Source organism: Balaenoptera physalus (genome assembly GCF_965194825.1).
Source record: "Balaenoptera physalus genome assembly, chromosome: 11".
Taxonomy (NCBI): Eukaryota; Metazoa; Chordata; class Mammalia; order Artiodactyla; family Balaenopteridae; genus Balaenoptera; species Balaenoptera physalus.
In genome coordinates, this window is record NC_138896.1 from 79,731,029 (window position 1) to 79,743,781 (window position 12,753).

The 12,753-nt window shown below is 43.0% G+C and overlaps 1 protein-coding gene across 8 annotated transcripts in view; it reads left to right on the forward strand.

Moving 5' to 3' along the window:
* Positions 1–12,753, forward strand: part of ABHD6 (abhydrolase domain containing 6, acylglycerol lipase) — a 52,584-nt gene that overhangs the window by 19,422 nt on the left and 20,409 nt on the right. For 6 of the 8 annotated variants that reach the window (XM_082412369.1, XM_082412368.1, XM_082412365.1 and 3 more), the window contains exon 3: positions 6,380–6,532. The exons of the other annotated variants lie outside the window; for them this stretch is intronic. In XM_082412369.1, the coding sequence (XP_082268495.1) occupies positions 6,414–6,532 (119 nt within the window). In that variant the 5' untranslated portion in view covers positions 6,380–6,413. The remainder of the gene's footprint in view (positions 1–6,379; positions 6,533–12,753) is intronic. 8 annotated transcript variants of the gene reach the window in all.

Below are 12,753 nucleotides of genomic sequence, written 5' to 3' on the forward strand. Positions count from 1 at the left end.
GAGACAAGGCCAGGAGGGCAGAGGTGAGCACCTTATGGCAGCAATCCTAGGGTCGTGCCACACTTTCAGTGATGACTGGGCAGACTTAACTACTTCCTTGGAACTTTCAGTGTGATTTTCCTTCGCGATGGAGAAGATTACTGTGACGAGGCGTTAGAACTGCTCATTTCTCAAATTACTCTGTCTCATTGATCCTGGGGCTTCCATACAAGAGAATCTTAGTATCTTTTTTAACTGTTGGTCATTAGTGATAGTTTTGAGGAATCGGTTTATCTTTACAAGAACCTAGTTTCAGGGCTTCCCTGGTGGCACAGTGGTTAAGAATCTGCCTGCCAATGCAAGGGACACGGGTTTGAGCCCTGGTCCGGGAAGATCGCACATGCCACGGAGCAGCTAAGCCCGTGCGCCACAACTACTGAGCCTGTGCTCTAGAGCCCGTGAGCCACAACTACTGAGCCCACGTGCCACAACTACTGAAGCCTGCGCGCCTAGAGCCCATCCTCCGCAACAAGAGAAGCCACTGCAGTGAGAAGCCCACGCACCGCAACGAAGAGTAGCCCCCACTCACCTCAACTAGAGAAAGCACGCACGCAGCAAGGAAGACCCAACGCAGCCAAAACTAAATAAATAAAATAAATAAATTAATTTAAAAAATTTATTAAAAAAAAAAAGAACCTAGTTTCAGAAATCAGTGTTGGGTAGATGCAACAATGTTTAACAGCTGGGATTTTATACTCAGATTTCAAGAACTTAGTGCTTTTTCCAGGTGGAAAACACTGTGGAAAGAATTTTCATATTGTAGAATTAAAGAAAAAAATTGTGAGCAGCACTGGTTAGTTTTTTGTTGTTGTTATTTTTTGGTCTTTTTTGGGTGTGTCAGTTCTTAGTAGCGGCACATGGGCTCTTCGTTGTGGTGTGCGGGTTTCTCTCTAGTTGTGGCGTGCGGGTTTTCTCTTCTTTAGTCGTGGCGCGCGGGTTCCAGAGCGTGTGGGCTCTAGCAGGCTCTCTAGTTGAGGCCCGCAGGGCTTAGTTGCCTGCATTGTAAGGCGGATTCTTTACCACTGGACCACCAGGGAAGTCCCAGCACTGGTTAGTTTTTCAAAGACACCAGCAACAATAAGGTAACAAGTTGTTAACTTGTAAAGTTAGCATGTTACTTCCTCTTAAAATAGTTCTGGAGAAGTGCAAAGAATGTCTATACGAACACTGAACTGGGAACACTGAACTCCTGTGCCTTTTGTGTAACTGATGCGCAATAAATATCTGCTTAGCAAGTGCTGAGAGAAGGCAAAGGTAGCATGAGCCAGGCACACCTTCAGGATTGGATTGAAATGCAGCTCATGCCATGTACCAGTCAGGTGACCTTGGGGGCATTTGTTAACTTCTGTAAGCTTCAGTTTCTCCATCTTTAAAATGGGAGAAATGCTTCTTACTCCCAGTGTCGTGCAAGATAAAATGAGAGGATGTATGTGAACCACCTGCACGGGGCCTGGCATAGAGCAGTCATCCAATACATGGAGGCTGTCGCTCTCCTATCTTTGGCTATGGTGGTAGTGGCCATGGTCATTATTGTTGTTGCTATAGTTATTAAAATAATCATTATTTTGAAGAGACCAGGACTTTAGTTTGTCAAAATTGATGGCATATGAGTAGATGTCCAGGGGAAGGCAAGATTCTATAAAAGTGTTTTACATTCTATTTATTCTTGGAATTTTGCTTTATACCTTAAGATTAAAGTATCAGAACTCAGGATGACGGGTTTTAAAAGTCAGTGAGAACATTAAAAGACAATTGTGATACTTTATGCCTGACCTCTAACCCCCGACTAAACTTGGGAACATGAGTCCAATGTTTATCTGGATCTACTGATTAATTTTTGTCCCTGCACTCAGAGATAAAGGCCCTGAATGCACAGCTTGGATGTTAACAGGGGAAGGCCACGTGGCAGGCTCCGGTCTCGGGGTGAGAGCGTGTTACCCCCCCTGGTACCATAGAGGCCAACTCTCCTTCCTGATGTCCCCTCGTGTCAGACTGTGCCGCAAAGCTGCTGAAATCACTGTCATTAACACTGGGCTGTCTCACGTGACACACCAGATACGTAAAACGAGTTCATTTTTCTTTTTCAGTCTATTCAGCCTTTATCAAACACCAAAACATTATCAAACATTGCCACGCACCAAATATTTCCCAGATACTGTTTTAGGTTTTGGGAAAAATGTAACAGGGAACGAGATTCTCGTGGGGAGCCAGCCAGATCCTACTCTTCAGTTGTCTGGCATAATTTCAGAAATGTTTTGAGTCACCAGAGTAGGAAAAGGCGGACGAGATGTTTTGGACGAATGTTCTCATTAATAGATGAGGAAACCAAGGTCTCCCAGCCGGTGCGTGGAAGAGCCAGCGGAGCGCCCCACCCCCGTCCATCACACACATCTGCCCCGGTGGCAGCCATTCGTCTGTCACTACCATGATGTTCACCAGATCCGTGTTATCACCGATTAGCATTTTTCTTTAATTCATTTCCTTCTTTTAACTTAGATTAATGTGCATCACTACCGTAAACTGAAAATATCCATAAAAATCAACACAAACAACATTATTAAATAGCTAGATACTGTTGCCTGCGGGAGGCTCAAGGGTTAGAAAGCTATTTAATAACCACACTGAGAGTTTCTCTTTGACCTAAGCAGGGCAGGAAAAGAACTGCAAAGAGATGACTTTCTCAGTATGAATGTGAGTGTTTCCTGATGCTGTGTAGCCCTGAGTGTTCTCCTGCGCCCTGAAGTCATCTTGCAAACATCAGTTGTTTGGGCCCTGTGCTTAGGGAAGCTCCACGCTCTACCCCTTAGTTGATGTTCAGTCATTGGTGATTCTGGGTTCACAAGGCTTCAGTTTTTCTGTGTCCAGCTTCCGCCTTGGGTGCATAGACCATCCTATAAACAAACCCCAGCAGGGTAGGGCAGCTGCCTTTTCAAAGGCTGGGGCAAGTCCTTTGTAAAACGAAGGATGTTGCAGAGGTAGGAATAATGGTCAGCTCTTTATAGAAAACTCAGAAAACATTAGTGTCTTGACTCAGGGCCTGTCTGTATTTGATGTCATCAGGGAAAGTGTGCAGGATTCTTTGTAACAAGTCCAAGCCTTGCTAAATTGATGATGTTCTGCAAAAGCTCCTTATTAAAGACTTTATTCTGCCATTAAGTGGAGGATGGAGCCAGATAAAACCTTCCCCTAAACTGACTGTGACATCCCTAGCAGGCATTGATGAAGCCATGAGGTTTCTTTTTGATGATCATGACTTCATGTTGGGGCTCCCATCTCCAGTGTCAGAGTCTGTGACATATATGGCTTTGGGCATAAAATGTTCTCATTCCTAGTCTAAAAGAACATCATGCAATTAACTTCCTGCAGCTCAGGAATCAGAATTCACGGTGACCCTCAGCAGTTTTTAAGGCCTTTATGTGATGTGGAAAAGTCCTCTTGAATCTGACATTTCCCATCTTCATCAGCTCTTGTGACCCACACTATTCACATAGATTGGTAAAATTCCCTTCACTCTGTGATTAACTTGCTTACCCCTTGACAGTGGGGCCTTTGTAGCACCGTAAATTGTACCCAGCATTAAATAGGTGACTCCTCTGGGGAGTTTTGTAATTATTGAAAGAGAGAAAAGTCAGGTCTCTTATAGCATCATTGGGAATGGTTGTCCCTAAGACAAATAGGATTGAACCCATTTTGTAACTTTGATTTTCATTAATTCATTTGCACCTTATTTGTGTCCTGGGCTTATTCTAGGCACTGAGAAAGAACATGTATGATTATTCCTACCCTCTAGGAGCTCTGGTTCTGGGAGGAGAAAGAGGCCAGTGATATAAGTGTGCTGGAAAAAGTGTTTACAGTGACTGAGAAACTGAGAGGACAGTTGAATCAGAAACCCAGACAGTGCTTCTGCCCCTGAGAAGGCGGCAGCTTTCATTACCGTAGACTCAGTACTGTCCCCGGATAGAGTGTGTGTGAAACTGAAAGGAACCATCTAACCCACCTACAGATGTATCTGTTTCCCCCTCTAGACCGAGGGGCTTGTTTCACCAAACCTCTCACAAGAGACCAAACATCTAAATGGAGATGTCACATCTTCATGGAGAAATCAGGGGTGACAAATGTGGGTATTTAACAGCAGAGAGGTTACAAAGATTGAGAAAAGGCCATTTGAAAAAAATTAGACCAAGTGGAGTTAGGAGCATAGAGAGTGGGTCCAAGTCAGAAACTTGTTTTATAATCATGACTACCAGCTGAGTGACCTTGGGCAAGTTACTTAACCTCTCTGTGCCTTAGTTGCCTCAGCCTATAATTAGGGAATAAAACACTCACCTTGCCTGTTTGATGGAGTTGGTGTGCTCAATCAAGGGTTAGCAAATTACAACCTGAAGGCTGTTTTTTACAATAAAATTTTATTGGCACGTAGTCACACCCATTCATTACATGTTATATGGCTGCTGTCTCACTACAAGGGCAGCTTGAAGAGTTGCGACAGAGACCTTATAACCCGCAATGCTGAAATATTTATCATCTGCCCTTTACAGAAAAAGTTGGCTGACCCCCATGCTCAGTGGTCATACTGTGCCATCATGAAATCATTATAAAATTGAAACACACATTAGTTGATAGAGGTGTATGGGACAAAGCCTTCCATTTCACAGGAAATATAAGGAAGACCATGATTTGCTAGATGTTTGCTTTTTCTTGAAGAAGGCTCTTTTTTATGTTAGTGAGATACACACTTAACACAAGTGGCCAAGTCCTCAGATGGCAAAGGGCCACACCTGACTTACAGATCCTTGCAGGAGTTGTTTTCTCTATTGGGGAGGATGATGGGACTTGAAATATTTTTTATTCCATGAAAAAAAAATAAACCATGTTGTGAGTAAGTTCATGAGACAGGACTGGGTGGGGACCTCTAATTCAGTGGTGATTTCTAGAGTGCCTAGAAATGGGTCAGGCCCTAGTCTGAATGCTGGGGATACAGTCCCTCCCCTCCTGGAGCTCACATTCTAGCCTTCAGATGTGTCCACCAAGTCTATGGAAGGACATCAGAAAGTATACTGAAAACTCTGCTGTTCTAATGTGTTCCCTCCTAACTTTTTACTGTATATTACTTACATTTGAAGTCTATGCCTGTACATGATACAAAGATTTTAAAGGGTAGACCATGAAAAGCAAGTCTCCCTCATCCCTGACACCCATCTGATTCCCCACCTCAGATGCAACCACTGTTGCTGGTTTCTTGTACACCTTCCAGTGATAGTCTGTATATAGATAAGCATCCATGTGTACATGTGTATTTTTTCCTTCCTCTCTTCCCTTCCTCCCTTCCTCCCTTCCTTCCTTCCAGGTCTTCTGTCCTCCCTAACTTTTCATTTTTAAAAATTGCAAACCTAATAGGAAAGTTAGAGGTTACCAGTACATTTCACCACACTTACTTTATTTCTCCCTCCCCTACACACACACGCACGCATGCACACACACACACAGGCAAACCCAGATGCACACACACATGCACCCATGCATGCACACATGTGCACACACATGCACACTCAGATGCACTCATGCTCACACACACACGCACACGCACATATACATTTTTTCTCTCCTCAACTTTTAAAAGTGAGTAGCAGATATTACTATTCTTTATCCCTTAATACTTCAGCAGACGCTAGGAACAAGGACGTTCTCTTACATATAAACATAACCACAATTTCATCACCACACTCACTAATACAATAATATTATCTAATAACCAGTCCTTACTCAGATTTCCCCAGTTGTCCCCACAGTTTCCTTTATAGCTTAAAAAAAAAATCCAGGATCATCTTAAGGATTCCTCATTACATTTAGTTGTCCTGCCTATTTAGATTTTTTAAAGCACTTGCCTACTTTCGTTTCCTCCTGATCCTTGCTCTCATTCTGTGTCATTCACTTCTCTGTCCCGCTTTGCTTCTTCACCTTGTCTCCTGAGACGGCCTTTTTTTTTTTTAATTTTTTAAAAAATTTTCATTTATTTTTGGCCGCATCGGCTCATTGTTGCTGCACGCGGGCTTTCTTTAGCTGCGGCGAGCTGAGGCTACTCTTTGTTGCCATGCGTGGGCTTCTCATTGCGGTGGCTTCTCTTGTTGTGGAGCACGGGCTCTAGGCACACAGGCTTCAGTAGTTGTGGCACACGGGCTCAGTAGTTGTGGCTCGCGGGCTTAGTTGCTCCAGTGCATGTGGGATCTTCCTGGACCAGGGATCGAACCTGTGTCCCCTGCATTGGCAGGCAGATTCTTAACCACTGCACCATCAGGGAAGTCCCTGAGACGGAGTTTTTCAATACTGTCTCTCTCTTCAGCCCCTGCAGGTGTCAGCCAGCCCTAAAGAGCAGGATGGATCTTGACGTGGTTAACATGTTTGTGATCGCGGGCGGCACGCTGGCCATCCCAATCCTGGCGTTTGTAGCCTCATTTCTCCTGTGGCCTTCGGCACTGATAAGAATCTATTACTGGTAAGTTCATTTTATAGTTCAAGTTTTCAGGAGTATCATGGCCACGCCATCTTCTCTGCTTGTCCTTTTTGGTTGTGGCTGTTCAACATTTATCATGAAATATTTCAAACTTACAGAAAAGTTGAAAGACATCCTTTCTTGGATGTTGGGAGTGTTCCTGAAGTAGTGGTAGCTTCTCCCCAGGTAAATTCTTCCAGGTTTCTGATGGTGTCTTTGCTCAGGAGACCACTCTGTCTCCCAACGTCACTGATTCATGGGAATTCCTTTGGTTTTTCTTGGTCGTTGGATTCTGATCCAGTGATGTCTTGACAGGTGCAGTGAAATGCACTGAAAAATGAGTCAGAAAGAGCAGGATCATGGAGATGGCGTGGGTAGGACAGAATGGTTTTAGATTTTTTTAAAAGCAATCATTAGTCGCGCCCACCCAGGGACGCCAAAAAAAAAAAAAAAAGTGTTCATTAGTAAAGTGATGGAAAGGAAAAGAGGTTTCCAAAACTTCTGTCATTCTTGAATCACCTTTATGCTTCTTGCTCTATCTGCATACCACCTCTACTTTTCTTCTGTATTTTCTTTAGAGTGACTTTTTAAGAAAACCTTCAATCAATTTAAGAGTGACATATCACTACCTTAAGTGGAAAGCTTGCCATACATGCCAAAAATATTAAATTAATATAAGAAAGTAGAAATAAGCACAATGCCATTAAACTATGTTCATAAATTCTAGCCTAGATACCATTGCCTACCAAAGACTCTCTCCTTTCTCTTTGGTACAAAGTCTGAGAGGTGTGAAAGGTATAGAGCCTTTCTCCTTGATGGAGTCAGAAGGTTAACAGTTGAAAAGAGAGAAGCTTTCTCATGATGTGCTTCAGGGACTTTTCATGCCACAGTCCATTTACCAAATAAAATCACCTCTTACACTCCCATGGATTCGTCCCATGGTGAAGGAAATACTGAAATAGACCTGGTTCCTCTCTATGCCGTAGGGAAGCACACTGAGATTTTATCATGACTTCTGGAACTTAGGACTGCCTTCTGTGCCCCGAGAGAAGAATGCAGGGAGGTTGTGCTTGTGCCCTTTATCTGCCCTCCCTTCTGGCTCCCTTTTGTTTCATTAGAGTGTGGAATTTTCCGCCTGCCAGCCAGGCTCTGATCCTTGAAAAGAAGCTAATTGAACAGAAGGGAGCTTTCATGTTTCACTCACTCTTGTGGGGAGGTGATGACCCCTTCATAGGGTCACCCAGGACCCGCCTCCGCATTGATGAAGCTAAGACTCCGGCTGCTTAAATGCCATTGCCCTTGAAGCACTGGCAGTAGGAGTGCTTCGGGACCAGGGCTCCCATGTGGCCCCTGACATGGAGAGGCCAGAGTGGTGTGCCCCTCTCCACCCTGCAGAGGCACCGTGGACCTCCACATGCAAATTTCATTTTTCTTGAAGTGAAGCAGAGAATGCAGTTCAGCGATGTGACCCATAATCATGTACATGGCTGCATGCAGAGGTGTGATTATTCTACCCGCCACCACATGCGGAAACCAGCCTCTGCTGCAGAGTCCCCCAACACCCAGGTTCCTTGGGCCATCACGGAGAAGGCTTTCAGAGTCAGAATGTTAGAATAATTTTGATGCTTGATCTCTCAAGAGAAAATTAACTTCATAGCAAATCATTCACTTTTTTGAGTTAAAATTCATATAATTTAAACTTCACCATTTTAAAGTGTGCATTTAATTGGCTTTAATATATTCACCGTACTGTGAATTACCACTATCTCATTGAGAACATTTCCATCTCCCGCAAAAGAACCCCCCTACTTGTTAGCAGGTACTGCCAGTTTTCTCCTCTCTTCATCCCCTGGTAACTAGTAATCTACCTTCTGTCTCTTAGGATTTGCCTGTTGTGGACATTTCATATAAATGAGATCGTACGATTTGTGGTTTTTTTGGGTCTGGCTTCTTGCGCTTTTCAAGGCTTACTCATGCTGCAGCGTGTATCTGTACTTTGTTCATTGTGATGGCTGAATAATGGTCCATTGTATGGTTATACCACATTTTATTTATCCAAATGGACATTTGTGTTGTTTCCACTTTTTGCTATTATGAATAATGCCTCATAGCAAATAATTCACTTTTATTAACAAGTAATACCACCAAAACCCAGCGAGGCCCCACGGAGAACATTCAGTCCTTTATTATTTGACGGCGCAGATGCAGGTGACCTTAAAGCCTGCCCATGCCTGTCACTTCACTCAGGGCTGTAGCCGGAGAATGAACACAATGCTCTTTATTTTGTGAACTCAGCCACACAGGCCAAGAAGAAACCCAGTTGGCTGGGGAGGATGAAAATCCTAGAAATCCTTTTGGATTATGCCGGGTAGCGCTGTGGCAGAGGGGCAGTGATTATAGTAATAGAACCCGTAATGCCATTGCAGAGTCGCCGGAATTCCTGTGAGTGGCTTCCCCCACCCCACTGAAATGTACAGCCTGTTTCCTTCAAATCACCTCACTGCAAGGGACACTTTCACAGTGGTTGTCATAGGATGAGCAGCTTTGCTGTGAGTCACTTATGTCCCTTAACCACAGCTACTCCTCCAAAGACCTTCATTTTACTCCGCTGCCCGTAACGACCACCCATAGGTTCACCCTGCAGACCTGGCTTAGCCAAGTTAATTTTCAGGATTGCGATGTGAACAGGAACAGCAGGCAGTAGAGGTAGCTGGGCATCCCTGATACCCCAAGCCACGCTGCCGAGTGAGCATATGGGTATGAGGAAGGCATCTCGGGGCGCTCTCGCCTGGACTTCCCTCTGGGTCTTCTGAGCTCCTCAGGGCACAGTGTCCCCGGTGGGTCACAGCCAGCCTTCAGAGAACTCTCTCTGGGTCTAAGTGTCCCTGGAGCGTGGCTAGCACAGTTCCACAGAGATGGGGACTCTGATAGCTCCTGCAGGAGATGGCAAACACGTGGCTGTGAGAGTCCACAGAGAGCCACACTGGAGATGCCGTGGCCACTGTGGGTGACGTCAGGGGCTGCTCTGGCTTTCGTTGTGTAAACTGTCAAAACTGTTCACCGAATGAAAAAGACTGAGATTTTTAAAGATTTTTGTTTTCCCAAAGAAGCTCAGTTGTGCGATCAAGATAAGAAATCATACATATAAGAGAGAGAAGAGGATTAATTGGAAAAGAGGAAATAAAACTGATGTTGTTTTTGATGGCATGATTGTGTACGTAGAAAGTCCAGAAGAATCTATCAATAATTTGTTAGAATTAAAAATGTGAGGGGCTCCCCTGGTGGCGCAGTGGTTAAGAATCTGCCTGCCAATGCAGGGGACACGGGTTCGAGCCCTGGTGCGGGAAGATCCCACATGCTGCAGAGCAACTAAGCCCATGCACCACAACTACTGAGCCTGCACTCTAGATCCCGCGAGCCACAACTACTGAAGCCGCACGCCACAACTACTGAAGCCCGTGTGCCTAGAGCCCATGCTCTGCAACAAGAGAAGCCACTGCAATGAGAAGCCCGTGCACCACAACGAAGAGTAGCCCCCGCTCACCACAACTAGAGAAAGCCCATGCGCAGCAACGAAGACCCAAAGCAGCCAAAAATTTAAAAATTAATTAATTAATTTAAAAAAATGTGAATTTGGCAAGATTGCTAAATACAAGATAAGTAAACAAAAATCAGTTGTATTCTTATATAATAGCAACAAACAAATAGAAAATGAAAATATCTTGTATCAACAAATATAAAATACCTAAGAATAAATCTAAAGAACAATGTGCAAAGCCTTTACTCAGAAAACTACAAAGTATTAGTGAGAGAAATTTTGAGCAACCTAAATTAATGGAGGGGATAGACAATATTTGTGAGTTGCAAGGCTTTCCAATAGAGAGATGTCAGATTTCCCTAGAGTGACCTGTAGATTCAGTGTACACACGTTTTAAAATCCCAGCAGGTTTTTTTCTTATAGAATTTAATAAACTGATTCTTAAATTTATAAGGAAAAACAAAGAGCCAAATTAAGCAAGACAGTCTTGAACGAGAACAATACTAGATGATTTACACTACCAGCTATCAAGACTAGTTATTAAGCAACAGCAGTCAAGACAATGTGAAATTGGCACAAAGGACAAATAAGCCAATGGGACAGGAGAGTCCGGTAGCAGATGTAGATAGATATGGTCTCTTGAATTGTGACAGGTAGCACTGCTCTGCAGCAGGGAAAGGGGACGGGGTCAACTAGATACCCATCTGAAAAAAAGTCAAACTTGACCCCTTTGGCAGGTAGAATTACTAAAACAGCCCCACCAAGAACTACCTCCGTAATCCCCAGAACCTGTGAGTATGATGAAATATTACTCCCACGGTTATGTTGTATTATATACACTTGACCTAAAGATGGGGAGATAATGGCCAATAAACATGTGAAATGATGCTCAATTTTGTTGGCCCTAAGGGATATTCAAATTAAAACCGCAGTGAGATACCATTTCACACCCATCAGAATGGCTAAAATGAAAAGGGCTGACTGACAATTCCAAGTATTGGCAAGGATGTTGTATTAGTTTCCTAGGGCTGCTGTAACAAATTGCCACAAACTGGGTGACTTACAACAACAGAAATTTATTCTCTCACGGTCCTAGAGGCTAGAAATACTACATCAAAGCGCTGGCAAGGTTGGTTCCTTCTGGAGGCTCTGAGGGAGGATCTGTTCCATTCCCCCTCCCTAGCTTCTACTGGTTGCCAGCAACCCTTGGCATTCCTTGACTTGTAGTTGTGTTACTCCAGTCTCTGCCTCTGTCTTCACATGGTGTTCTTCCTTCTGTGTGTTTCTGTGTCCTAATTTCCTTCTTATAAGGACACCAGTCGCATTGGATTTGAGGCCAACCCTAATCCACTATGACCTCAACTTAACTTGACTACATCTGCAAAGACCCTATTTCCAAATAAGGTCATATTCACGGTTTCCAGGTGGACATGAATTCTACCGGGATACTATTAACCCACTATAGATTTGCAACAACTAGGATCTGCTGTATTGTTGACTGAAGTGTAAACTGGTTCATCCACTTTGGAAAACTGTTTGACAAAATGACCCACTAATTTCACCCAATAGAAGTGTGAGTATGTATTGATCAAAAGATATATACAAAAATGTTCCATAGCAGCTCCATTTATAATACCTCCAAACTGGAAACACCCAATGTCCATTAATACTGTAATAGATAAATAAATTGAGGTATAGTCATACCATTATTCACACAATGGAGTACTATATAGCTATGAAAATGGAAAGAAGTAATGCTACATTTTACAACATGAATGATCCTTACAAACATAATATTGAGTGGAAGGAGTCAGATACAAATAAGAACTTATTGTATGATAAAATTCTAAAACATGCAGAACTCTCCTGTTTGAAAATGAGGCAGTGGTTACCTTTAGGAGGTATTAATGGGGAGAGGTGTGAGGTGGATATCTGGGATGCTGGTCATAGTCTAGACATTGATCTGGGTGGCAGATAATGGGTTCATTCACTTTGTGCAGATTCATCAGGCTGTACACTTATAATATGTGTACTTTTCTGTATTATTTATACTTATATTGAAAGTTTCTCTAAAAAATAACAATGAAGGATGTAGAGAAATTGGATCCCTCATATACTGCTAGTGGAGAATGTGAAATGATGTAGCCACTTTGGAATACAGTCTGGCAGTTCCTCAAAAGGTTTTTTTTAAAAAAAGCTACTATATGACCCAGGAATTCTACTCCTACCTGAACTGAGAACCCCCAAGAGAATAGAAAACATATGTCCATAGGAAAACTTGTATATGTATGTTCATAGTGGCACTATTCCTAATAGCTGAGAAGTAGAAACAACCCAGATGTCCATCAACAGTTGAATGGATATACAAATATGGCATATCCATACGATGGAATATTATTTAGCCTTAAAAAGGAATGAAATACTGATACATTCTATAATGGATGAACTTGAAAACACGCTAAGTGAAATACGCCAGACACAAAAGGCCACATATTGAATGAACCCATTCATGGGAAATGTCTAGAATAGGCAAATCCATAGAGACTTGAAGTAAACTAGTGGTTGCCAGGAGCTGCAGAGGAGAATGGTGAGTGAGTGCTCATGGGTATGGATTTCTTTCTTTTTCTTTTTTAATTGTGGTAAAATATACACAATATAAAATTTACCTTTTTAACTATTTGTAAGT